This window comes from Salvelinus alpinus, chromosome 23 (assembly GCF_045679555.1).
Source record: "Salvelinus alpinus chromosome 23, SLU_Salpinus.1, whole genome shotgun sequence".
Classification (NCBI taxonomy): Eukaryota; Metazoa; Chordata; class Actinopteri; order Salmoniformes; family Salmonidae; genus Salvelinus; species Salvelinus alpinus.
The window spans coordinates 7,126,552-7,153,420 of record NC_092108.1 but is presented as its reverse complement, the minus strand read 5'-3'; the positions used below and the strand labels follow the sequence as shown (position 1 = coordinate 7,153,420).

Sequence of the window (26,869 nt, the reverse complement as noted above, 5' to 3'; positions counted from 1 at the left end):
CACAATTTAATACATTTTTTTCCCCAGGATGAAACACAACAAAAAATGTGGAATAAGTCAAGGGGTATGAATACTTTCTGAAGGCCACTGTACGTACCTTTGGTCTATGTTTATTAGCTTAAAGTGTGACGGATGGTTTGATGTCTAACGGCTGGCTGTGTATTTAATGACACTCTGAGCAGAGTCTTCTCCAGTGGAGTGCTTTCTCCATGATATATACTGTACATTAACAGCGGGGGGGGGGGGGGGGGGTAAACACAGCTGGTACCCTCACAGAAGACATGTTTGAAGACAGACCTTTAGGAGGAGACCGTTGTAGAAGACGTTTAAAGAAGAAAAGACATGTAGTAGTGTTGACGCTATACAAGAGTCACCATATTTCATAGTCCTAATAACCACTATCTAATGCAGTGTTTCTCAATCCTGGTCCTGGGGACCCAAAAAGGTGCACTTTTTGTGTTATTTTTCTAAAACTCACACACCTGATTGTAATCAAAAGGCTTGATGATGAGTTGATTTTTTTTCAACATTTATTTAACTAGGCAAGTCATTTAAGAACAAATATTTTCTATGACGGCCTGCCGGGGAACAGTGAGTTTCCTTGTTCAGGGGCAGAACGACAGATTTGTACCTTGTCCGCTCGGGAATTCGATCTTGCAACCTTTCGGTTACTAGGCCAACGCTCTGACCACTGGGCTACCTGCCGCTCCGGTATTAGTATTCAAGTGTGTGAATACTAGGGTGATAACAAAAAGCTATACCCCTTTGACTCCCCAGGACCAGGATTGAGAAACACTGACCTAATCTGACATGTAGACAGCGCTTAGAAACAGCTTGTACAGGACTCTTAGGGGAGACATGTTGTATATAGAGAGAGACCCTCCGAAACAGCTTGTACAGGACTCTTAGGGGAGACATGTTGTATATAGAGAGGGACCCTCAGAAACAGCTTAAAGAGGAGACATGTAAACTCGTTATGATAGCTCATAACCACTATCTAATCTAACATTACAGTGTTGGTCTTATAGAACAACAGTTAGTTTGAAATGTATATTGTTTGATTATCTAGGGATTGAATGTTTATAAATAGACTGAGAAAATGTGACGCCTGCTGTATGGTGAAAGTAACCCAGCAGCAAACCACCCTGCATCTCACTGCTGGTTTGCTTCTAAAGCTAAGCAAGGCTGGTCCTGGTTGATCCCTGGAGGGGAGACCAGATGCTGCTGGAAGTGGTGTTGGAGGGCCAGTAGAAGGCACCCTTTCCTCTGGTCTAAAACAAATATCCCAATGCCCCAGGGCAGGGATTGGGGACATTGCCCTGTGTAGGGTGCTGTCTTTCAGAAGGGATGTTAAAAATGGGTGTCCTGACTCTCTGTCATCACTAAAGATCCCATGACACTTATCATAAGGGTAACCCTGGTGTCCTGGCTAAATTCCCAAACTTTCCCTCATACAGTCACCTAATCATCCCAAGCTTACAATTGGCCCATTCATCCCCCCTCCTCTCCCTTGTAACTATTCCCCAGGTTGTTGCTGTAAATGAACATGTGTTCTCAGTCAATTTACCTGGTAAAATAAGGGTTAAATAAAAAGTGCTATCAAGGTTTTCCTTCTCAATCATCTGACTAACTTGCATGGAGTATCATGTTATTTAGAACATGTACTGATCTGCCACCTTTGACTAGATAGGTGCCTTAATTCTCTGGGGGGAAATTCTCCTAACCTGCTATGAAAAGTCACTTTTGCAAATCAAATCAACCTTTATTTGTCACACACTGAATACAAGAAGTGTAATAAGCATTTCACGGTAAGGTCTACACTTGTTGTATTCGGCGCATGTGACAAATAAAGTTTGATTTTGATTTGCAGAAGTGACTTTTCGTAGCAGGTTAGGAGAACTTACGCAAGATAATTAGGTTAAGATTAGGAAAAGTTCAAGGCCGACCGCGGTACTGCAGACATTGTTAGCCTGCATCCATTAAAGTGAATTGAAAAATGGCAATCTTTGTGGTCAATCTTTGTGCATATAAAAACATTTTAAGAAGACAATCATGGTACCAGTAATTGCTTCTAATTCACCAGATGTATGTCCTGGAACCAATTATTTTAAAATCACACATAGAAGTAATAAGGGTAATTTAGATGATAACGGCAGCCTGCAGTACCCCGGTCGGCCTTCAACTTGAAATAGTCAATGAGAGGGGGCAGCACTGAGCTAGCCTGCAACATTACTTCCTGGAGTAGCTCAAACTGCGCATGTTATCTCTCCATAAAACACCATCCTAACCGACTTAATTTAACTTCAATACGCTATTGAGTCTTCACATAGGAACGAATACTGTCACGTGATCGATGGCTTTGTCCAATCACAGGCCTGACCTGAGAACCCACAACGTTTCCACTAATGCGATTCTGCAATTTCCATGTTGATACTGTGCTCTCTCTCCGTAGGTGGGATGTAAGGCAGGGGTTGTCTTCTTCCAGTATGGCATCATGACCAGTTACTTCTGGCTATTGGTCGAAGGCCTCTACATCCACACCCTATTGGCTGTCTCCTTCTTCTCCGAGAGGAAGTACTTCTGGTGGTACATTCTGATTGGCTGGGGTAGGTGTCACTGTAACATATCTCCAACTGTGTCTTTAATCCCATTAGGATTATATGCAATGTTTGGCTGTGAATTTTGATTTAATTTTGATGGTCATATTCAGGCCGTTTTTTTTTTAAGGAGACACCATATGTCAATGTTTTTTTACCTGTACTTGGATAAGGCTAGCACGAATTTGAAAAACCCCCCCACTGATTATACATTAGATTAATATTACTTCTAAAGAGTAACTCTATCACTTCCAGATGCTTGTGTTTTATGCGTATCTAAAAACATCCAGTGCATTACTCATCCACACCTGATCACTGATAACCAAAATGGCAGTGTGATCATGTATTTACAGGATTTGAAGAAGATTTTTAAGTAAAAGGCATGCTGTCCATTTCTGGATTCTTTTAAAAAACACTGCAGAGGTGTCGCCAACTGGAGATCCTTGTTTTTAAGTATTTACTTACTGAGCAGTAATCTGAAAAGTAAATGTAGAATGTTTTTTTCTACTAGACTGATTGAAATGTCATGTACTTGTGTTAGAATATCATTGTTAACGTTGTGTTTGAAAAGTGATGTAATTGAGTTGATAGCATTGTGTTTGAAAAGTGATGTAATTGAGTTGATAGCATTGTGTTTGAACATTGTGTCAGACTGGACCAAACAAATTAATATTTAAATCAAGGTTTATGCTTTTAATAGACCCATCAGTGCACTAATAATAATAATAATAATATTAATAATATGAATAAACTATACACATATAATCCAGAAAAATTAAGAAATATCAGAACGAGCAATGTCAGAGACCGGAATATAAATATAGATACACTGAGTGTACAAAACATTGTGAACACCTGCTCTTTCCATGACAGAGACTGACCAGGTGAATCCAGATGAAAGCTATGATCCCTTATTGATGTCACTTGTTAAATCCATTTCAATCAGTGTAGATGAAGGGGAGGAGACCGGTTAAGGAAAGATTTTTAAGCCTTGAGGCAATTGAGACATGGATTGAGTATGTGTGCCATTCAGAGGGTGAATGGACAAGACAAAAGATTGAAGTGCCTTTGAACGAGGGGTATGGTAGTAGATGCCAGGCGCATCGGTTTGAGTGTGTCAGAAACGGCAACGCTGCTGGATTTTTCACACTCAAAGTGGGTGAAACAGTTTGAAAACATTGTTAAAGTGACCAGTGTTCAATGACTATGTACGTAGGACAGCAGTCTCTAAGGTGCAGGGTTGAGTACCGGGTGGTAGCCGGCTGGAACAGTGACTGAGGCTCATACACCTACAGGTGTTATGCTTTGTCTGCATGCTCCATGACACAGATACCTTTATCATAATCTCTTGGCAATAACTTAAAAAAAAAAAAGTGAACTCACACTGTTTGTTGACAATGTTTTGTTGTTGTTTGTTCTCTGATATCCACAGGGGCCCCAACTGTTTTTATCACAGCTTGGGTTATTACAAAGGCTTATTTAAAACACTCTGGGTAAGTTCACTGTTATTTTGTTAGTTTGTTTGTGTTAGTGTTTGTTTGTCTAGAATCTGTTTTTTTTCTCAGAATCTCCTCCAACTTTGTCAACAAGTGTTTTGAAAATCCTGTGATATTTTTGTTACACATTGCAATTGAACATGTATCTCAACAGGCAATGAATGTATGCTAGTCGTCCATCCATGAAACACTCACTGAAAATTATGTCAATGTACTATAATAAAATATGAACCTGTGGCAAAACATTCTACTGCACTTTCTCGTACACTCGTAAAAAAGTTGTACTTAAACGGGTACAGACACAGTGCTAGGGCAGAAAATCAAAACGTCCAACCAGGGAGGGCCCCTGGACCAAGTTTAGGAAATCCTGCCTTAGGGGAAAAAGAAGGGTTTCTTATATATACAGAGCCCTCAGAAAGTATTCACACCACTTGAGTTTAGTTTAGTTAGTTTTGTTGTGTTACAGCCTGAATTTGGATTCAATTTAGATTTTTTTTTAAATCACTGGCCTACACACAAAATCCAATAATGTAAAAGTGGAATTATGTTTTTAGGAATTTGTTACAAATTCATATTTTTTTTTTAGCTGAAATGTCTTCTGTCAATAAGTATTCAACCCCTTTGTTATGGCAAGCATAACAAAGTTCAGGAGTACAAATGTGCTTAACGAGTCACATAATAAGTTGCAATAATAGTGTTTAACGTGATTTTTAAAATATCTTTACCCCACACATACAATTATCTGTAAGGTCCCTCAGTCGAGCAGTGAATGGAAGCAGATATTGAATATCCCTTTGAGCATGGGAAAGTTATTAATGACACTTTGGATGGTGTATCAATACACTCAGTCACTACAAATATACAGGCGTCTGGAGAGGAAGGAAACCGCTCAGGGATTTCACCATGAGGTGAATGATGACTTTAAAACAGTGTGGATGGATCAACAACATTGTAGTTACTCCAAAATACTAATCTAATTGACAGAGTGAAAACAAGGCACTGAAGTAATTCTGCAACAACAACAAAAAACGTCAAAGCAATTAACCTTTTGTCCTGAATACAAAGTGTTATGTTTGTGGCAAATCCAATACAACACCTTCGATTCAAATGTGACTATTTCCATTCTCGTTCCATTCTCCATTCTCTTGTTAATTCGACCATGAAGGCCTGATTCACGCAGTCTCCTCTGAACAGTTGATGTTGAGATGTGTCTGTTACTTGATATCTGTGAAGCATTTATTTGGGCTGCAATTTCTGAGTCTGGTAACTCTAATGAATTTATCCTCTGCAGCAGAGGTAACTCTGGGACTTCCATTCTGTGGTGGTCCTCATTAGAGCCAGTTTCATCATAGCGCTTGATGGTTTTTGCGACTGCACTTGAAGAAACTTCAAAGTTCTTGAAATGCTCCACTTTGACTGACCATCATGTCTTAAAGTAATGATGGACTGTCGTTTCTCTTTGCTTATTTGAGCTGTTCTTGCCACATTATAGACTTGGTCTTTTACCAAATAGGGCTATCTTCTGTGTACCACCCTTACGTTATCACATCACAACTGATTGGCTCAAACACATTAAGAAGGAAAGAAATCCCACAAATGAACTTTTAACAAGGCACACCTGTTAATTGTAATGCATTCCAGGTAGCTACCGCATGACGCTGGTTGAGAGAATGCCAAGAGTGTGCAAAGCTGTCATCAAGGCAAAGGGTAGCTACTTTGAAAAATCTAAAATCTAAAATATATTTTGATTTGTTTAACACTTTTTTTGGTTACTACATGGTTACTTCCATATGTGTTATTTCATAGTTTTGATGTCTTCACTATTATTCTACAATGTAGAAAATAGTAAAAATAAAGAAAAACCCTGGAATTGGTAGGTGTGTCCAAACTTTTGATTGGTATTGTACATACAGTGCTGTATGTGACCCCTATTTTTGCATAGTTTTGATTCTGAATGTTATGAGATCTTCAACCAAAAAATAAAAAATAAAGGGAACCTGAGTTTACAAAAAACAAACAAAATTATTACTTATTTAATTTACAAAATTATGCAATACCCAATTCCCCTGTGTGAAAAAGTAATTTACCCCCTTACACTCAGTAACTGGTTGTGCCACCTTTAACTCTACTGACTGCAACCAAATGCTTGCTGTAGTTGTTGATCAGTCTCTCACATCACTGTGGAGGAATTTACTGTAGCTGCACTGACTGCAACCAAACACTTCCTGTAGTTGTTGATCAGTCTCTCACATCACTGTGGAGGAATTTACTGTAGCTGCACTGACTGTAACCAAACACTTCCTGTAGTTGTTGATCAGTCTCTCACATCACTGTGGAGGAATTTACTGTAGCTGCACTGACTGTAACCAAACACTTCCTGTAGTTGTTGATCAGTCTCTCACATCACTGTGGAGGAATTTACTGTAGCTGCACTGACTGCAACCAAACACTTCCTGTAGTTGTTGATCAGTCTCTCACATCACTGTGGAGGAATTTACTGTAGCTGCACTGACTGCAACCAAACACTTCCTGTAGTTGTTGGTCAGTCTCTCACATCGCTGTGGAGGAATTGTGGCCCACTCTTCCATGCAGAACTGCTTTAACTCAGCGACATTTGTGAGTTTTCAAGCATGAACTACTCGTTTCAAGTTTCAAAACTTCAAATGTGTTGCTTTTTAACCACTTTCATTTGGACTTGATTGTGTGTTTTGGATCATTGTCTTGCTGCATGACCCAGCTGTGCTTGGCCTGACATTCTCCTGTAGAATTATCTGATACAGAGCAGAATTCATGGTTCCTTCTATTAAGGCAAGTCATCCAGGTCCTGAGGCAGCAAAGCATCCCCAAACCATCACACTACCACCACCATGCTTGACCGTTGGAATAAGGTTCTTATTGTGGAATGCAGTGTTTGGTTTTCGCCAGGCATAATAGGACACATGTCATCCAAAAGCTTGACTCAAGTTTGCCAAGAAGCACTTGTGTCACGCGTGCTCCCTCTCAGGCCTCTAGGTCACCAAGCTGCTCGTTATGGCGCACACCTGTCACCATCGTTACGCGCACCTGCGCATCATCAGACTCACCTGGACTCCATCACCTCCCTGATTACCTTCCCTATATATGTCACTCCCTTTGGTTCCTTCCCCAGGCGTTATTGTTTCTGTGTCACGTCTGTGCGTTGTTCCTGGTTCTTATCATGTTGTGCTTATTAAAACACTCCCTCCCTGAACTTGCTTCCCGACTTTCAGCGCACATCGTTACAGAATAACGGCTCACCTAAAGGAAGCATCAGGGAGTTCTTTTTTTTTCTTCTCTTGGTGGGAAGGATGTCAGGTCCGGGAGCCAATACAGGCTCTCGTGCCTCAGACAGATCGCCAGGCTCCCCTGTCTCCGCCGGCTCGTCAGGCTCTCATGCCTCAGCCGGATCGCCAGGCTCCTCTGCTTCCACCGGCTCTCATGCCTCAGCCGGACTGCCAGGCTCCCCTGCTTCCACCGGCTCTCATGCCTCAGCCGGACTGCCAGGCTCCCCTGCTTCCACCGGCTCGCCAGGCTCCCCTGCCTCAGCCGGTCTGTCAGGTTCCCGCGCATCAGCAGGGGTGACCGGTCCGCTCCTGATCCCCAGAATCGTTCCTTTGGTTGGTGTCCTGTGGCTGGAGCCGAACGCGCCAGGGAGGGGGTACTATCACGTATGCTCTCTCCGGCGCTTTAGGTCACCATGCTCCTGCGTCTCAGCCGGATTGACAGGTTTCTTGCGCCTCAGCAGAGGTGACTGGTCCTCTCCTGATCCCTGGGATCGTCATTTTGGTCGGCGTCCTGCGGCTGAAGACGCGCGTCAGGGAGAGGGTACTGTCACATGTGCTCCCTCTCCGGCCTCTAGGTCACCAGGCTGCTCATTATGGCGCATACCTGTCACCATCATTACGCGCCCCCCCCCCCCCCCCCCCGTATGATCAGACTCACCTGGACTCCATAACCTCCTTGATTACCTGCCCTATATATGTCACTCCCTTTGGGTCCTTCCCCAGGCATCATTGTTTCTGTTCCTGTGTCATGTCTGTGCGTCGTTCGTGTTTCTTATTTTGTATTATGTTGTGTTATTAAAACACTCACTCCCTGAACTTGCTTCCTGACTTTCAGCGCACATCGTTACAACCTGGATAATCATCAAGACTCTTGTAAGAATGTTCTATGGACAGATGATTCAAAAGTATAACATTTTGGATGACATGGGTCATATGCATTATAGTTGTTCTGTTAAGCACATTTTTCCTCCTGAACACTTTGCCATAACAAAGGGGTTGAATACTTATTGACGCAAGACATTTCCGGTTTTAATATTTTTATACATTTAAACAAAATTCTATAAACAAAATTCCACTGTGATAATATGGGGTATTATGTGTAGATCAGTGACACAAGATCTCAATTGTATCCATTTTAAATTCAGACTGTAAGACAACAAAATGTGGAAAAGTAAAGGGGTTAGAATACTTTCTGCAAGCACCGTACATGTATATTTTTATATATTTTTTTAAGGGTGTACTGCAGTGCCCAGTTATTCAATTCATAGAACCAAGGTATGACTTTGTTAGACAAGTGATTATTATAAACTGCCAATGCCACATTTCACATTACATGGCCACCGTAGCATTGTAGCAATGTTACCTGAACCTACTGTGAATTTCCTGTGGTGATGAATGGTTGGTCTCTATGGAGGCCGTTAGGAGGAATTTATATTGTAGTGTACTCTACAATAGGCAAGTGTAGAACCTTGACAAAAATCCATGTACAATTTCATATTTTATTGAATGATTTTGTTTTTTTACAATGATAACACATTTTGGTCATTTTGAATTATAAAATGGTAAAGAGAGTTTTTCCTTGGGCCTTAACTTTGTATGTATCCATTAGTATCTAAACAATGTGTTTGTGTGTTGGTGACATCTTCATCCTCTGCCCCTGCTCCTCCTCTGTCCTCTATAGGTGTTGGGACATTATTAACGACCATCCCTGGTGGATCATCAAAATGCCAATATTACTGACCATACTGGTGTGTCACACATACACTGGCCTAGCCGATGATTGACATTTTATGTACAACTCTACGTAACATGAATTAAATGTTAGCCCTCTTTCATTCCCAAACCCAGGTCAACTTCATCCTGTTCATCTGTATAATCCGGATACTGCGTCAGAAAATGAATTGCAGAGACATAGGAAGGAAAGAATCTCATCAATACTCGTAGGTTTTTGTTGTTGTTCACTTTCTCAGCTGTTTTATTGGGGTGCCATTTTAATTCACTAGGATGTGTTCATATCAGGATGTCACTATGTGTAGCTGGTCTGCACTCAACAACAAAAAAAGAGATTCAAGGTTTCTGTTTAGTATTTTGTTCATTATGGGGTGCTTAGATAGATAAACATTTCAGCCTAAGCCCCGTTTACACCTTGCTCTAACATGTGTCCTTTGTTCTGATTGTGCCCACAATTTTAGACAGGTGTCGATGACGCATTGTGATCTGACTGTTATCAGATTTTATAAAGTGCAAACAGATAAGATAAGGACAAGAGCAGTAGAAATATCAGGACGAGAAGGCATGTTAGCGCCAGGTATAAAGGAGGCTAGTGTCATCAGCGTCTCGAGGTTCTTCATTGTGATCTCGTTATAAGATACCTACGATATAAACTATAGTTAGCTAACATTCATCCCCCCCCCCCCCCCAAAAAAAAACAGTAATTCATAAAAGGTATCTTTGCGTGTAGAAGTTGTGCTTTCTGTAAACGTATGGTGGAAGCAGATCATTATCAACCAGAAATATCATCTATACACTTCTGTATAACCTACAGCTCATGTAGTTTGTTAGTTAAAAATGTTTGTTAATTTTACATTGGTCAGACAACTGACCTTCCGTCTTAATGAACGACGCAGCAACATTCAACGCTGTTATTCGCCTCTCCTGTTGCCAGACATTTTATGGAAGCGGGCCATTGAACTGATGACTTACAGTGTATTGGTATAGAAAAAGTTTGGGCTAAACGTAGAGGTAGTAATATTGAAAGAACTCTCCTGTAGAGAGTCCTTTGGATTTTTTTTTACATTATGCACACTACACCCATGTAGACTTAACAAGGAGTTTTATTTGGTTCCCTTTCTGTCATTACTTATTGCAGGAGCGCACCTACTCGTTTACCTAAGGATCGGACTCTTTTTTTAAATTTTCGCCTAAAATGACGTACCCAAATGTAACTGCCTGTAGCTCAGGACCTGAAGCAAGGATATGCATATTCTTGATAACATTTGAAAGGAAACACTTTGAAGTTTGTGGAAATGTGAAATGAATGTAGGAGAATATAACACAATAGATCTGGTAAAAGATACTTCAAAGAAAAAAACACGTTATTTGAAACGCAAGAGAAAGGTCATAATGTATTATTCCAGGTTAGGCACAATTTCAATTTTGGCCACTAGATGGCAGCAGTGTATGGGTAAAGTTTTAGACTGATCCAAAGAACCATTGCGTTTCTGTTCAAAATGTTGTATCAAGTCTGCCCAAATGTGCCTAATTGGTTTATTGATACATTTTCAAGTTCATAACTGTGCACTCTCCTCAAACAATAGCATGGTATTATTTCACTGTAATAGCTACTGTAAATAGGACAGTACAGTTAGATTAACAAGAATTTAAGCTTTCTGCCCATATCCAATATGTCTTTGTCCTAGGAAATGTTCTTGTTACTTACAACCTCATGCTTATCACATTAGCGCACGTTAGCTCAACCGTCTCGCAGGGGGGACACCGATCCCGTAGAGGTTATTAACCGTTTGTTCGTAAATAGAGGGGGGTGTTGGGAGGCACCATTTAAAGATTTGTCTGACGAGATAACATGACAGTGCTTAAACACCGGAGAGTTGATGAAGTTTGTCATCGGATTAAACATCACAGCACAATTCACTGAGGAAGGTTTTGTTCTAACGTGCTTTGTGAAGAGGTGATTTCTTTTAATATCCTTCCCCTTTTCATTGGCACATTGCAGCCAATCTTTTAGGTAATTTCTTTGGCGGAAACATACTTTCTGTTTGTTTTGAATATTATTTGTCAGTACTACAGATTCGGCGTATATAATAAAGTTGGCTTTAGTTGGTAACTATTTGCGAGCAATAAGCCGTTTTTATCTTTTGCCTTCCTGTAAACATCTTCAATTTAAGCCTACTAGAGAGCGTGTGCCCTCAGGCCTGGAGGGAAGTTAAAGTCATTACGCTACCCAAGAATAGTAAAGCCCCCTTTAACTGGCTCAAATAGCCGACCAGTCAGCCTGTTACCAACCCTTAGTAAACTTCTGGAAAAAATTGTGCTTGACCAGATATAATGCTATTTCACAGTAAACAAATTGACAACAGAATTTCAGCACGTTTATTGGGAAGGACACTCAACAAGCATAGCACTTACACAAATGACTGATGATTGGCTGAGAGAAATTGATGATAAAATGATTGTGGGGGCTGTCTTGTTGCTTCAGTGCAGCTTTTGACATTATCGATCATAGTCTGCTGCTGGAAGAACGTATGTGTTATGGATTTACACCCCCTGCTATAATGTGGATAAAGAGTTACCTGTCTAACAAAACACAGAGGGTGTTCTTTAATGGAAGCCTCTCAAATATAATCCAGTTAGAATCAGGAATTCACCCAGGGCAGCTGTTTAGGCCCCTTACTTTAAAAAGAATTATTCTAACGACATTCCACTGACTTTGAGTAAAGCCAGAGTGTCCATGTATGTGGATGACTCAACACTATACACATCAGCTACTGCAGCGACTGAAATGACTGCAACACTTAACAAAGAGATGCAGTTAGTTTCAGAGTGGGTGGCAAGGAATAAATATTTCTAAAATTAAAAGCATTGCATTTGGAACAAAGCACTCACTAAACCCTAAACCTCAACTAAATCTTGTAATAAATAATGTGGAAATTGAGCAAGTTGAGATGACTAAACTGCTTGGAGTAACACTAGATTGTAAACTGTCATGGTCAAAACATATTGATGCAGTAGTACCTAAAATGGGGAGAAGTCTGTCTATAATAAAGCGATGCTATGCCTTCTTAACAACACTATCAACAAGGCAGGTCCTACAGGCCCTAGTTTTGTCGCACCTTGACTACTGTTCAGTCGTGTGGTCAGGTGCCACAAAACAGGACTTAGGAAAATTGCAATTGGCTCAGAACAGGGCAGCACAGCTGGCCCTTGGATGTACACAGTGAGATAATATCAATAATATGCATGTCAATCTCTCCTGACTGAAAGTGGAGGAGAGATTGACTTCATCACTACTTGTATTTATGAGCGGTATTGACATGTTGAATGCACCGAGCTGTCTGTGTAAACTACTGGCACACAGCTCGGACACCCATGCATACCCCACAGGACATGCCACAGGAGGTCTCTTCACAGTCCCCAAGTCCAGAATAGACTATGGGAGGCACACAGTACTACATAGAGCCATGACTACATGGAACTCTATTCCACATCAAGTAACAAGCGAGCAGTAAAATTAGATGTAAAAAATAGATAAAAAAACACCTTATGGAACAGCAGGGACCGTGAAGTAACACAAACATTGGCACAGACACATGCATACACACACGCACACGCACACGCACACGCACACTCACAATACCATACGCAATATACAAACACATGGATTTAGTACTGTAGATATGTGGTAGTGGTGGAGTGGTAGTGGCCTGAGGACACACAGTGTGTTGTGAAATCTGTGAATGTAATGTTTTTAAAATGGTATAAACTGCCTTAATTTTGCTGGACCCCAGAATGAGTAGCTGATAGGGATCCATAATAAATACAAATACAAACACTGGTAGCTATATAGATTCCCAGATGATTTATACACTTGTACATCAAGAAAATCAATCGTTTCAGTACCCTTGTCCATTGAGAAGGAGATGGATTGGAATCTAGAGTTTATATATGTCACGCCTTGACCTTAGAGAGCCTTTTTATTTCTCTATTTGGTTAGGTCAGCGTGTGATTTGGGTGGGCATTCTAGTTTGTCTATTTCTTTGTTGGCCAGGTATGGTTCCCAATCAGAGGCAGCTAGCTGTCTATCGTTGTCTCTGATTGGGGATCATACTTAGGCAGCCCTTTTTACCCACCTTCTTGTTTGTGTGTCGTAGCTTTCTGCACTGCATATAGCTTTACGTTCGTTTTTGTGTTTTGTTGTTTTTCGGTGTCATTTTTATTAAAGAAAAATGTACGCCTACCACACTGCACCTTGGTCTCCTTCTATCAATGATGTACCGGTTCCATGCATCTGTAAGAAGTATTCATTATCAAACAGAAAATAATTTTAGGACAGAACAATTTTTTACAATTCTACCATGTAATTGGTCAGTGGTTTTCGTGATTTGCACCTGTTAAAAATACGATAATGCCCTTGAGGCCAGCTTGATTCGCTATATTTGTCACGAGCGTCGTCTTGAAAATGACCGGACCAAGGTGCAGCGTGGTGAGCGTACATTTTTCTTTATTTTTAAATGTCGCCAACAAAACAATAAACAACGAAACGAACGTGAAGCTCCGTAAGGCTATACATGCATTAAACGAAGACAACATCCCACAACTAGGGTGGCAAAACAGGCTGCCTAAGTATGATTCCCAATCAGAGACAACGATAGACAGCTGCCTCTGATTGGGAACCACACCCGGCCAAAAACATAGAAATATAGAACATAGAATGCCCACCCAAATCACACACTGACCTAACAAAATCGAGAAATAAAAAGGCTCTGCGTTCAGGGCGTGACAATATTTGTATAAAGTGCAGCAGCATCAAGTGTAACAAGCCAGTCTCCTTCATCAATGAGTATAGAGTATAGATACTCTATATATATCTATATATGAGTATAGAGTATAGATACTCTATATATATCTATATATGAGTATAGAGTATAGATACTCTATATATCTCTATATATGAGTATAGAGTATAGATGAGTATAGATACTACAAGCAACCTGTAGTATCTATAATACACGAAAAAAGTCAGGTCACTCAAGGTTGAATATGGTAGACTACAAATTTCGATACATATTCACCTAAACAACCATACCATAAACAATTGGTCTCATAGGAATGTCTGTATGACATGTATGGACCTTATAAAGTCTTTATATAACAGGAGTTACAAGGAAATCAATAATAAGGAATTTGAATTATTTTTCAATTATTTAATAAGGAATCTAATTCCGTTTTGTGATTAGCTGTGGGGTTAAGCAGAAGGCGTTTATAGTACTTCTGATCGGCAAGCATTTCTTACATTTTCTCAACATACTTGCATGTGTCCTGTACTACAATACTAATCAATATCATCCCCCTAATCAGAGTTTTTTTTGTAAGGCTCTTATCATTTATCAACTGCTCTAATGCTAATCTCTCTTAGGAAGAAAGGTTATTAATTCTATATCTCTTATGATTGTTCTGTTGTAAAGTTTGATCAATTTAGCTTTTTACAAGTTTACAATAAGTAATGATCCAGGCTGTATCACAACCGGCCGTGATTGGGAGTCCCATAGGGCGGCGCACAATTGGCCCAGCATCATCCTGGTTTGGCCGGTGTAGGCCATCATTGTAAATAAGAATTTGTTTTTAACTGACTTGCCTAGTTAAATAAAGGTAACTTTATTTTTATTTTTATGATAGACGGATTAAAAGTGGGGGGAATAAACTTGCTCTTTGGTACAGGTGTAGGAGGTATTTTTTTGAGTGCGGACCAGCTAAACAATTTTGGAATCCTATTATTACCTTTTCTGAGGGCAGTGGCCACAACTTTCATATCAGGTTGTACAACATTTTACTCTACTATTGTAATGTTGTTCTTCAGGACAGACATCCTGCAAAGACACCCAGCTCTGAGATATTGCTATAAAACACCCTCCATCTACAGAAGATGGTTAGCTTCACCTCTGTCCTTTGATTATTGGTAGATATTGGAAATATGAACAGTCTAGAATGTTCTCTATCCAAATTCACAGTCAATGTGATTAGGAATGGTCAAGAAATATCGATAATATTGGTATTTTTTTCTGTCTAGCTCACCATTTTAGAATACAACATTCCAGATGATCACACAAAATAAAAAATTATTCAAAGTTATACTGCCCCCCCCAAAAAATCAACCCTCATTCTGTCTGTTGTTCTGATCCACAGGAGGTTGGCTAAATCCACGCTACTGTTGATACCTCTGTTCGGAATCAACTACATCGTCTTTGCCTTCATCCCTGAAGACATCAACACTCGAATCAGGATGGTCATTGACCTGATTCTAGGATCCTTCCAGGTAGGATGGTCATTGACCTGATTCTAGGATCCTTCCAGGTAGGATGGTCTTTGACCTGGTTCTAGGATCCTCCCAGGTAGGATGGTCTTAAACCTGATTGTAGGATCCTTCCAGGTAGGATGGTCTTAAACCTGATTGTAGGATCCTTCCAGGTAGGATGGTAATTTGACCTGGTTCTAGGATCCTTCCAGGTAGGAAGGTCTTTGACCTGATTCTAGGATCCTTCAGGGTAGGATGGTATTTGACCTCGTTCTAGGATCCTCCCAGGTAGGATGGTCATTGACCTGATTCTAGGATCCATCCAGGTAGGATGGTATTTGACCTGGTTCTAGGATCCTTCCAGGTAGGATGGTCATTGACCTGATTCTAGGATCCATCCAGGTAGGATGGTCTTTGACCTGAATCTAGGATCCTTCTTTGACCTGATTCTAGGATCCTTCCAGAACTAAGGCCTCCATGCAATAATATAGCATGTAGGCCTTAGTATATGGTGACTTACTGTACAGTCGTGGCCAAAAGTTTTGAGAATGACACAAATATAAGTCTGCTGCCTCAGTTTGTATGATGGCAATTTGCATATACTCCAGAATGTTATGAAGAGTGATCAGATGAATTGCAAAGTCCCTCTTTGCCATGCAAATGAACTGAATCCCCTAAAAACATTTACACTGTATTTCAGCCCTGCCACAAAAGGACCAGCTGACATCATGTCAGTGATTCTCTCGTTAACACAGGTGTGAGTGTTGACGAGGACAAGGCTGGCGATCACTCTGTCATGCTGATTGAGTTCGAATAACAGACTTGAAGCTTAAAAAGGAGGGTGGTGCTTGGAATCATTGTTCTTCCTCTGTCAATTATGGTTACCTGCAAGGAAACACGTGCCGTCATCATTGCTTTGCACAAAAAAGGGCTTCACAGGCAAGGATATTGCTGCCAGTAAGATTGCACCTAAATCAACCATTTATCGGATCATCAAGAACTTCAAGGAGAGTGGTTCAATTGTTGTGAAGAAGGCTTCAGGGCGCCCAAGAAAGTCCAGCAAGCAAACTGTCTCCTAAAGTTGATTTATACTCGGGATCGGGGCACCACCAGTACAGAGCTTGCTCAGGAATGGCAGCAGGCAGGTGTGAGTGCATCTGCACGCACAGTGAGGAAAATACTTTTGGAGGATGGCCTGGTGTCAAGAAGGTTAGCAAAGAAGCCACTTCTCTCCAGGAAAAACATCAGGGACAGACTGATATTCTGCAAAAGGTACAGGGATTGGACTGCTGAGGACTGGGGTAAAGTCATTTTCTCTAATGAATCCCCTTTCCGATTGTTTGGACCATTCGGGAAAAAGCTTGTCCGGAGAAGACAAGGTGAGCGCTACCATCAGTCCTGTGTCATGCCAACAGTAAAGCATCCTGAGACCATCCATGTATGGGGTTGCTTCTCAGCCAAGGGAGTGGGCTCACTCACAATTTTGCCTAAGAACACAGCCATGAATAAAGAATGGTACCAACACATCCTCCGAGAGCAACTTCTCCCAACCATCCAGGAACAGTTTGGTGACAAACAATGCCTTTTCCAGCATGATGGAGCACCTTGCCATAAGGCAAAAGTGATAACTAAGTGGCTCGGGGAACAAAACATCGATATTTTGGGTCTATGGCCAAGAAACTCCCCAGACCTTAATCCCATTGAGAACTTGTGGTCATTCCTCAAGAGGTGGACAAACAAAAACCCACAAATTCTGACAAACTCCAAGCATTGATTATGCAAGAATGGGCTGCCATCAGTCAGGATGTGGCCCAGAAGTTAATTGACAGCATGCCAGGGCAGATTGCAGAGGTCTTGAAAAAGAAGGGTCAACACTGCAAATATTGACTCTTTGCATCAACTTCATGTAATTGTCAATAAAAGCCTTTGACACTTATGAAATGCTTGTAATTATACTTCAGTATTCCATAGTAACATCTGACAAAAATATCTAAAGACACAGAGGCAGCAGACTTTGTGAAAATGTATATTTGTCTCATTCTCAAAACTTTTGGCCACGACTGTATAGTTCAAGATTACGGAACACATGGGTCATTCTACGAAAATGGTGGCTTTCCTGTCCTGGCCCTATTCACCAGGAAAAACACTTAAAAGTGTGAGTTAATGAAACAAAAAAGATTGTTTTTTGTTTTAATTGAAGTGTTTTATTATTAATAAAACATATGTAAGACAGTTGTATTGCAAACAATTTTTATATATATATTGTAGAGCACAGTCAGTACCATGAAATTGTCTTGTCCCTCAGGTCAGGAGTCATGGTTTAGTGACATATTTTGAGTTTAAAAATATATTTTTCTCCCTCTTTAAAATGTCATAATACAAAGGAAAGTTATATAGTTATTTAGTGGACTAATTAGAAAACTAAAATATCAAATAAATATTATAAAATATTTTACAAGTAAAAGCTGTCCCTCAATTTCATGTCACTGGTGTTAAAATTTATAGAAACCACCACTTTGAAAAAATGCAACATCCTTGACAAATTCTTCCTCGTGTAACGGATGTGAAATGGCTAGCTAGTTAGCGGGTACGCGCTAGTAGCATTTCATTCAGTTACGTCACTTGCTCTGAAACCAATATGTAGTGTTGCCCCTTGCTCTGCAAGGGCCGTGGCCTTTGTGGAGCGATGGGTAACGATGCTTCGTGGGCGACCGTTGTTGATGTGTGCAGAGGGTCCCTGGTTCGCGCCCGTGTCGGGGCGAGGGGACGACGTAAAGTTATACTGTTACACTCGGTCAAAGGTTCATTGGAGACGGGACTGTTTTGAAAAGCACATGGTGAGTGTGCACTCTCTCTTCATATGTTAACAATGTAATTTAACTTGGTAATTTCATGCGAGGACTTAAGATGTGTCACTGGTGTTATACAATTTTAAGGGGAAAGGAAATTGGATAAAAATGATTGATAAAATTGCATGATTAAGTGATTTATTTACAATATAAGAAGTGTGGTTTGAGCTACAGTGGCCACCATCTTAGATATGCCATCTTGTCTGCAGATTTGTCACTGGTGTTACTGTTCTTGCTGGTAACACCAGTGACATGACGATAACGCCAGTGACAATCAATGACACCACAAACTTTTTGTTCAACGTTATTTTTTATAAAACCCTCAACAATTATATTAAAAAAGACATATTAGCATTTTAATTACTGTTTCAATATTGTAATCACATAATATGGCTTTATTTTTGATAGATATGGCAAAATGAGGTGCTGCTGAAAAGCAAAGACTCTACAAACAGCACATGGATGCTGACCCACACCGCAGAGCAGCCTACCTTAAACAAAAACAGCAGACTTAAAGGATTTAGAGAGTCATAAAAGATAGAGTGAAGGATCTCACAGAAAGGGAAAAAAGACAGGAGTGAACAAAATGGCGGGTCAGACAGGCAAAACACAGATAGAGATTGAGATCAGGAATGACAGTGTTGACCTCCTCCCCCCATCCACTCCAGACAGTGAACCCAGTACTGCAAGGTCAGAATTAAGACAACGTGTCTGTAGGAAGACATATGTACTCTGTATCTGCAGAGTTCCTGTATCTACAGAGTTCTTCTGTCAAGTGTCTGTGTTCTTTTGCCAATCTTAACCTTTTCTTTTTATTGGCCAGTCCGAGATATGGCTTTTTCTTTGCAACACTGTTGACGTTGAGACTAGTGTTTTGCCGGTACTATTTAATGAAGCTGCCAGTTGAGGACTTGTGAGGCATCTGTTTCTCAAACTATACACTCTAATGTACTTTTCCTCTTGCTCAGTTGTGCACCGGGGCCTCCCACTCCTCTTTCTAGTCTGGTTAGAGCAAGTTTACGCTGTTCTGTGAAGGGAGTAGAACATAGCATTGTATGAGATCTTCCGTTTCTTGGCAATTTCTCACATGGAATAGCCTTCATTTCTCCAAACAAGAATAGACTGACGAGTTTCAGATTTATTTTTTTGTTGTTTTTGGCCATTTTGAGCCTGTAATCGAACCCACAAATGCTGATGCTCCAGATACTCAACTAGTCTAAAGAAGGCCAGTTTTATTGCTTCTTTAAATCAGCACAACAGTTTTCAGCTGTGCTAACATAATTGCAAAAGGGTTTTCTAATGATCGATTAGCCATTTTAATATGATAAACTTGGATTAGCTAACACAACGTGCCATTGGAACACAGGAGTGATGGTTGCTGATAATGGGCTTCTGTACGCCTATGTAGATATTCCATAAAAAATCTGCTGTTTCCAGCTACAATGGTCGTTTACAACATTAACAATGTCTACACTGTATTTCTGATCAATTTGATGTTATTTTAATGGACAAAAAAATTTGCTTTTCCTCCAAAAACAAGGACATTTCTTAGTGATTCCAAACTTTTTAACGGTAGTGTACATACAATTATTTGTATGGTCCCTCAGTCGAACAGTGAATTTCTGACACAGATTCAACCACAAAGACCAGGGAGGTTTTCCAATGCCTCGCAAAGAAGGGCACCTGTTGGTAGATGGGTAAAAAAAAGACATTGAAAGCCCTTTGAGCATGGTGAAGTTATTAATTACACTTTGGATGGTGTATCAATACACTCAGTCACTACAAAGATACAGGCGTCCTTCCTAACTCAGTTGCCGGAGAGGAAGAAAACCGTTCAGGGATTTCACCATGAGGCCAATGGTGACTTTAAAACAGTTACTGAGTTGAATGGCTGTGATAGGAGAAAACTGAGGATGGATAAACAACATTGTAGTTACTCCACAATACTTTTATTTAATCTTTAATTAACTAGGCAAGTCAGTTAAGACTTTAAGTCGTTTAAGAAGTTAAGAACAAATTCTTATTTACTATGATGGCCTACCCCGGCCAAACCCAAACCCGGACGACGCTGGGCCAATTGTGCGCCGCCCTATGGGACTCCCAATCACGGCCGGTTGTGATACAGCCTGGATTTGAACCAGGGTGCCTGAAGTGACACCTCAAGCCCTGAGATGCAGTGCCTTAGACCGCTGCGTCACTCGGGAGCCCTAATACTAAGCTAATTGACAGAATGAAAAGGAAGCCTGTACAGAATAAACATATTACAAATCATGCATATTGTTATAATCTTTTAAAATGTAACCTTTATTTAACTAAGCAAGTCAGTTAACCTCTACGAGATCGGTGATAGTTCATTGGATCAGTCTAAAACTTTACACATACACTGCTGCCATCTAGTTGCCAAAATCAAAATTGGAATAATACATTGTAGCCTTTCTCTTGCCTTTCAAAGATGATACAAATGTAAAAAATACAAACTCATGTTTTCTTTTACCATATCTAATGTGCTATATTCTCCTACATTAATATCACATTTCCACAAACGTCAAAGTGTTTCCTTTCAAATTGTATCAAGAATATGCTTATCCTTGCTTCAGGTCCTGAGCCACAGGCAGTTAGATTTGGGTATGTCATTTTAGGTGAAAATTGAAAAAAAGGGTCCGATCCTTAAGTTAAGAACAAATTCTTATTTACAACGGCCTACAACAAGACACTAAAGGAATACTGAAACAAATGTGGCAAAGCAATTAACTTTTTGTCCTGAATACAAAGTGTTATCTTCGGGGCAAATCAAATACAACACATTACTGTGTACCACTCTCCATATTTTCAAGCATTATGGTGCCTGCATCATGTTAGGGGTATGCTTGTAATTGTTAAGGACTGGGGAGTTTTTCAGGATAAAAAAATTAACAGAATAGAACTAGCACAGGCAAAATCCTAGAAGAAAACCTAGTTCAGCCTGCTTTCCACCAGACACTGGGAGATAAATTCACCTTTAAGCAGGAAAATAACCTAAAACACATGGCAAAATCTACACTGGAGTTGCTTACTAAGAAGACTGCGAATGTTCCTGAGTGACCAAGCTACAGTTTTGACTTAAATCTACTTGAAAATCTATGGCAAGACCTGAAAATGGTTATCTAGCAATGATCATCAACCAATTGGAGCTTGAAGAATTTTGAAAAGAAAAATGGGCATATATTGCACAATTCAGGTGTGTAAAGCTCTTAGAGACTTACCCAGAAAGACTCATAGTTCTTAGAGACTTACCCAGAAAGACTCACAGCTCTTAGAGACTTACCCAGAAAGACTCACAGCTCTTAGAGACTTACCCAGAAAGACTCTCAGCTCTTAGAGACTTACCCAGAAAGACTCTCAGCTCTTAGAGACTTACCCAGAAAGACTCTCAGCTCTTAGAGACTTACCCAGAAAGACTCTCAGCTCTTAGAGACTTACCCAGAAAGACTCTCAGCTCTTAGAGACTTACCCAGAAAGACTCTCAGCTCTTAGAGACTTACCCAGAAAGACTCTCAGCTGTTAGAGACTTACCCAAAAAGACTCTCAGCTCTTAGAGACTTACACAGAAAGACTCTCAGCTGTAATCACTGCCAAAGATGCTTCTATAAAGCATTGACTCAGGGGTGTGAATTCTTATGTAAATGAGATTTTTCTGTAAATTTTATTTTCAATAAATTTGCAAACAAATCTAAAAACATGTTTTCAGTTTGTAATTATAGGTTATTGTATGTAGATGAGTGAGATGTTTTATTTAATTTAATCAATTTTTGAATTCAGGCTGTAGAAGAAAAAAAGTGGAATTAAGTCATGGGGAATGAATGCTTTCTGAGCGCAATGTAAAGAGATTAACAATAATTATGTAATCAGTCCCAGTCAGTCTAGTATGTTAACAGTTCAGGATGTAAAGAATACAATATGTCTATGTTCTCTGCATTCTCCAAGTGTCAAAAAACAACGTAATACAGTCATAGGATGTGTAATAATGAGGTTTGATATCCTCCACGGTCCCTATCTGACTCCCATGAGATTTACGTTCTGTGTTATGAGTTGAGGTTGAGCCAAACGGGCCATTTGCGGTAAAGAGAAAGAGATACAGAATACCACAGGAAAACTGCTGCATGAGCCTTTCCTGGCTATTAGGGAATATGAAGTAAACACTTGAATCATATGGCACAGAAAGATACATTTTCATCCATCTAACCATTTAGATATGTGCACGAAATAGAAGTGAATATATAGACAGATTATGTAGCATAATGTACAACTCAAGTATGTAAACCCTCGACCCTTAAAACTCTCAAGGAGCTCTCTCACAAGTCATTCTGACTTTTTATATTTTCTTTCCAAATACCCGGGTCATTTGTGAGAGCAATGATCTAGTTGTTATGATAGCAGTCTTAATTTATATCTGCTTTAAACTCGTATTTTCCCTCGGGGAAAAACCTCTCATGTCCTCTCAGCACAAAATTCTATCAGGCCCAGAATTAATGACCCTACCTCATGCTGAATTTGGTCATAATCTTTGGGATCATTTTTCAGTCTTCCACAACTGCTCTGGCTGAGTCTCTCTGGGGCAAAGGCCTTTCTATGAAACAAAACACTCATCATCAGGAATCCTAATGATCGATTGTTGTCTCCTCTCTCTCTCTGACTCTCTCTCTGACTCTCTCTCTCTGTCTGTCTCTCTCTTTTTCTGTCTCTCTGTCTGTCTGTCTGTCTGTCTGTCTGTCTGTCTGTCTGTCTGTCTGTCTGTCTGTCTGTCTGTCTGTCTGTCTGTCTGTCTGTCTGTCTGTCTGTCTGTCTGTCTGTCTCTCTCTGAGTCTCTCTCTGTCTCTCTCTGTCTGTCTCTTTCTCTGTCTGTCTGTCTCTCTGTCTCTCTCTCTCTCTCTCTCTCTCTCAGGGATTTGGGGTTGCAGTCCTGTATTGTTTCCTAAATGGAGAGGTAATACCATACACACTCCACTGCACAGACACAAAACGGTTCCTAAGATGAGCTGACAATGTCAGGGTAAATTTGGAATACATTTTTGGATCTAATACTGTAAACTTTCCATTTTTCTCACACCGAGTCTCACTGTGTCTATCTGTTAGACACAGAAAGAGATAGATAAAGTCTAACAGATTGTATCCCTCTTGCTGTGTCCTATCCCCTCTCAATGTCTCCCTTTCTATGTTTATGTTCCTCTCTTCCTCCCTCTCCTGTGCTCTCTCCCTCCTCTCGTCCCTCTATCCCCACCAGGTGCAGGGGGAGGTGAAGCGTAAGTGGCGGCGGTGGCACATGCAAAGGTTTCTGGGTAAAGGAGACACCAAATACCAGCAGCCCCAGGATCTGGGTAGCAACGGTAACAACTTCAGCACCCAGATCACCATGCTGACCAGGTGTAGCCCCATCACACGTCGAGCTTCCGACTGCCAGGAACACTTCTCTGCTATCTGAGCCCAGCTCTGGGTGGTAACAGAGGGCAGAGAAGAGGAGGCAACAGAGACGAGCTGCACTGAAGCACTGTTTAGTATTCAGTCAGCACAGCAGAGACCACCAGCCAGCCAACCACACACAACAACAGCAATGATAGGCTTAGATCAGGAATGCCCTCGGTCCCCTTATGTAAGCCGCGGACCAATTTAACACAATTTATTTTGCTTGTTTTTTTGTTTAATTTAGGACATCAGTTCCCAAGTATTCCTACAAAAAAAAAAAAAGAGAGAGACATCATCGTGTCTCAATATAATCAAGGTATGAAATGATTGTTATTTTCAAAATCTCTTTTTTGGGCTTAGTTGTGGTTGCAGTGTACACATTTTGATATGGGGCAGCAGGTAGCCTAGCGGTTAGAGAGAAGCGAGCCAGCAACCGGACGTTTGCCAGTTTGAATCCCGGGTCCGACGGGAAAAATCTGTCAAGAAGTGAGCTGGCAACCGGAGGGTTGCTGGTATCAAGACACTTAACCCTCCATGACAACAGCTCCCCAGGCACTCAGTGTGGCAGCCCCGACACCTCCAACACCTGTATACTGTATGCATGTATGTACGTTTGTATGTGTGTCTTTCAGAGGGGTTGGGTTAAAAGCGGAAGTTACATTTCGGTTAGACGTTGTCTGACCAATTGACCAATAACGTGATCTTAAGCTTCATAACTATGTTCCGGTCCTCCAATCAGCCGCAATGACAAAAATCAGCCCGCGGCTAAATCTAGTCGCCTACTCCCTGGTCTACGCTATCTGTGTTAAGTCCAAAAACACATTACAGTTCAAATCACCATTTGATATATCTGTGTGTGTAATGAGTGTTGTGTTAGTCTGTGTGGCAGGGTTGAAGTCAATTCCATTTCAATTCAGAAAGTAAAACCAAATTCCAACTTTTTATCATGGAAAACCATTCAAGAGAATTGGAATTTCAGTGTACTTCCTGAATTAGAAATGGAATTGACCCCAACTCTAGGTAACAGGCTAGGAGCTAGGTAACAGGCTAGGAGCTAGGACTAGGACTAGGTAACTGGCTAGAAGCTAGGTAACAGGCCAGGAGCTACGCTTAGGTAACAGGCTAGGAGCTAGGACTAGGTAACAGGCTAGGAGTTAGGACTAGGTAACAGGCTACGACTAGGTTGCAGGCTATGAGCTAGGTAACGGGCTAGGAACTTTGGCTAGGTAACAGGCTCGGAGCTAGGTAAAAGGCTAGGAGCTAGATAACAATCTAGGAGCTTGGACAAGGTAACAGGCTAGGAGTTAGGACGAGGTAACAGGCTAGGAGTTAGGACGAGGTAACAGGCTAGGAGTTAGGACGAGGTAACAGGCTAGGAGTTAGGACGAGGTAACAGGCTAGGAGTTAGGACGAGGTAACAGGCTAGGAGTTAGGACGAGGTAACAGGCTAGGAGTTAGGACGAGGTAACAGGCTAGGAGTTAGGACGAGGTAACAGGCTAGGTTAGAGGAGAAGGTGTGTGAGAAAGGCCAAAGCCCATTAAACTGGAAATGTTCCTGTTAGGTGAAAACGTATTGAAACTCAACCCACAGAAGTTCACATCCAGATACAGCATATTAATAGTTTAACCAACCAGAGAGCAACACTGGTTTCAGAGGTCAACATTTAGTGGTCAACATTCCAGTCAAGGGATTTAAGTGACGCACAACAGGGAGTTAAAACGTAATATTCTTCTAGTTTTTCCATCGTTTTCTAGTTGATGGATGCATAGGAGAGCTTTGGGAGCCATACCACCTGTAGGAATGAGTGTCAAGAGAAACAGAGCATTAAATTAAAGGACTCGGTACACACAGTGCTACTTAAAACCTTATGCTGGTAGCTAGGGGACCAGTCTTAAACACGCACTCCAGTCTCCTTTTCTCCTCATTTATCACCTGATTTACTTAAAAGGCGATCAATGAGTTGTCTAGGTATGACATGACATCACACAAGTGGGAATGGTCCTTTTCTCTTTTGTTCCCACAAGTAAGGGGGGGGGGGGGGGGCATCAGACCAACTCCTTCAATGGCCTACTCCTTGAAGTTTGCAGTTGTCAAAAAAATAATTTTCTCTTTAAGTGTGTGTACATTACTGTGTACACAGTAATTTTCTCTTTAAGTGTGTGTACGGGCTATTGTTTTTCACAGATACAAAGTCTTACAAAAAAAAATAGCTGGAGAGATTCTTTAAGTTGTTTATTAAATCACTACCAGACTGATTGACTGGCTGGGCTGGCCACTTCACGTTACTCAACTTTAGAGTTACACGTTGTCCACGTGGCAGCATCTACATTGGAAGGATCTCAAAGTGAAATGTTATCCACGTGGTCTAGTCTATATTGGAAGCATCTGGTCTGGTCCCTTATCTATCTAGTATCCAGCTGTCCATGATCAACCAGAGGTTTAGCCATTGATGAAGACACTTTTATGTACCAGAATTATGTTGGGTTTGAAATATAGCTGGATAACATTCCAAGAAAAGAAGCTTATAGTTTTCATAGAATTTATGTGCAGGATTGAAGCGCAGATGTTTTCATTGTAAGGCAGAGTCTCTTAGTGCATAGCTTGGTGTGCAGACAGTCAGGTATTTTTAAAGTCTTGCTCTTACATTCCCCTCAACCCCCTCCCCCATAAAAAAAAATAGCCAATAGTATTGACTTTCAATACAGACGCACCTGTTTGTGTTTTTCGTTCAAAATTTAAACTTATCCACTAAAGAACATAATTGGGAAGACCAGGCGGTTAGCCATGGCGTTTAGCCATATGGTGAAGTAGTGATGGGGTGTGTAAAATGTTTAAAAGTTTCCTCCCATAGCTCCTAACCTGTTGCCACCTCTACGAGGTAAGATATCTGATTTCAATGGTACTGAATTGTTTCCCACTTGGTTTCTAAAACCTTTCAGAAATCTGTGTTGTTTACCTTGTTGTATGTCACTGTACATGTGAATACGTGAACGTACCTCTTACTAAAAATGTCATACAATTGTTCCAGCTATGGTGAAGCTACATATACAGTAGGAATGAAGTACATTTTTTTTATCATGTGTTTTATTGTGGTTATTTACAGTTCTCAGGTGTTGACTGGATTTCAATGCATATCATGTATTATGTAATTCTTTT

The 26,869-nt window shown here is 40.7% G+C and overlaps 1 protein-coding gene across 2 annotated transcripts in view; it reads left to right on the top strand.

The window, feature by feature from the left end:
- Positions 1-26,458, top strand: part of LOC139550140 (vasoactive intestinal polypeptide receptor-like) — a 119,115-nt gene extending 92,657 nt beyond the window's left edge. The window contains exons 7-14 of one of the 2 annotated variants that reach the window (XR_011669983.1): positions 2,453-2,606; positions 4,030-4,090; positions 9,077-9,143; positions 9,244-9,335; positions 15,316-15,445; positions 23,195-23,236; positions 23,534-24,913; positions 24,958-26,458. Coding sequence is in view for 1 of the 2 variants with exons in the window: in XM_071360791.1 (XP_071216892.1) it covers positions 2,453-2,606; positions 4,030-4,090; positions 9,077-9,143; positions 9,244-9,335; positions 15,316-15,445; positions 23,195-23,236; positions 23,534-23,731 (744 nt within the window). In the remaining variant the exon portion in view is untranslated. Of the gene's footprint in view, positions 1-2,452; positions 2,607-4,029; positions 4,091-9,076; positions 9,144-9,243; positions 9,336-15,315; positions 15,446-23,194; positions 23,237-23,533 lie in introns of both variants that reach the window. The other variant, XM_071360791.1, reaches the window with a different exon arrangement.
- Positions 26,459-26,869: the final 411 nt, after the last annotated feature.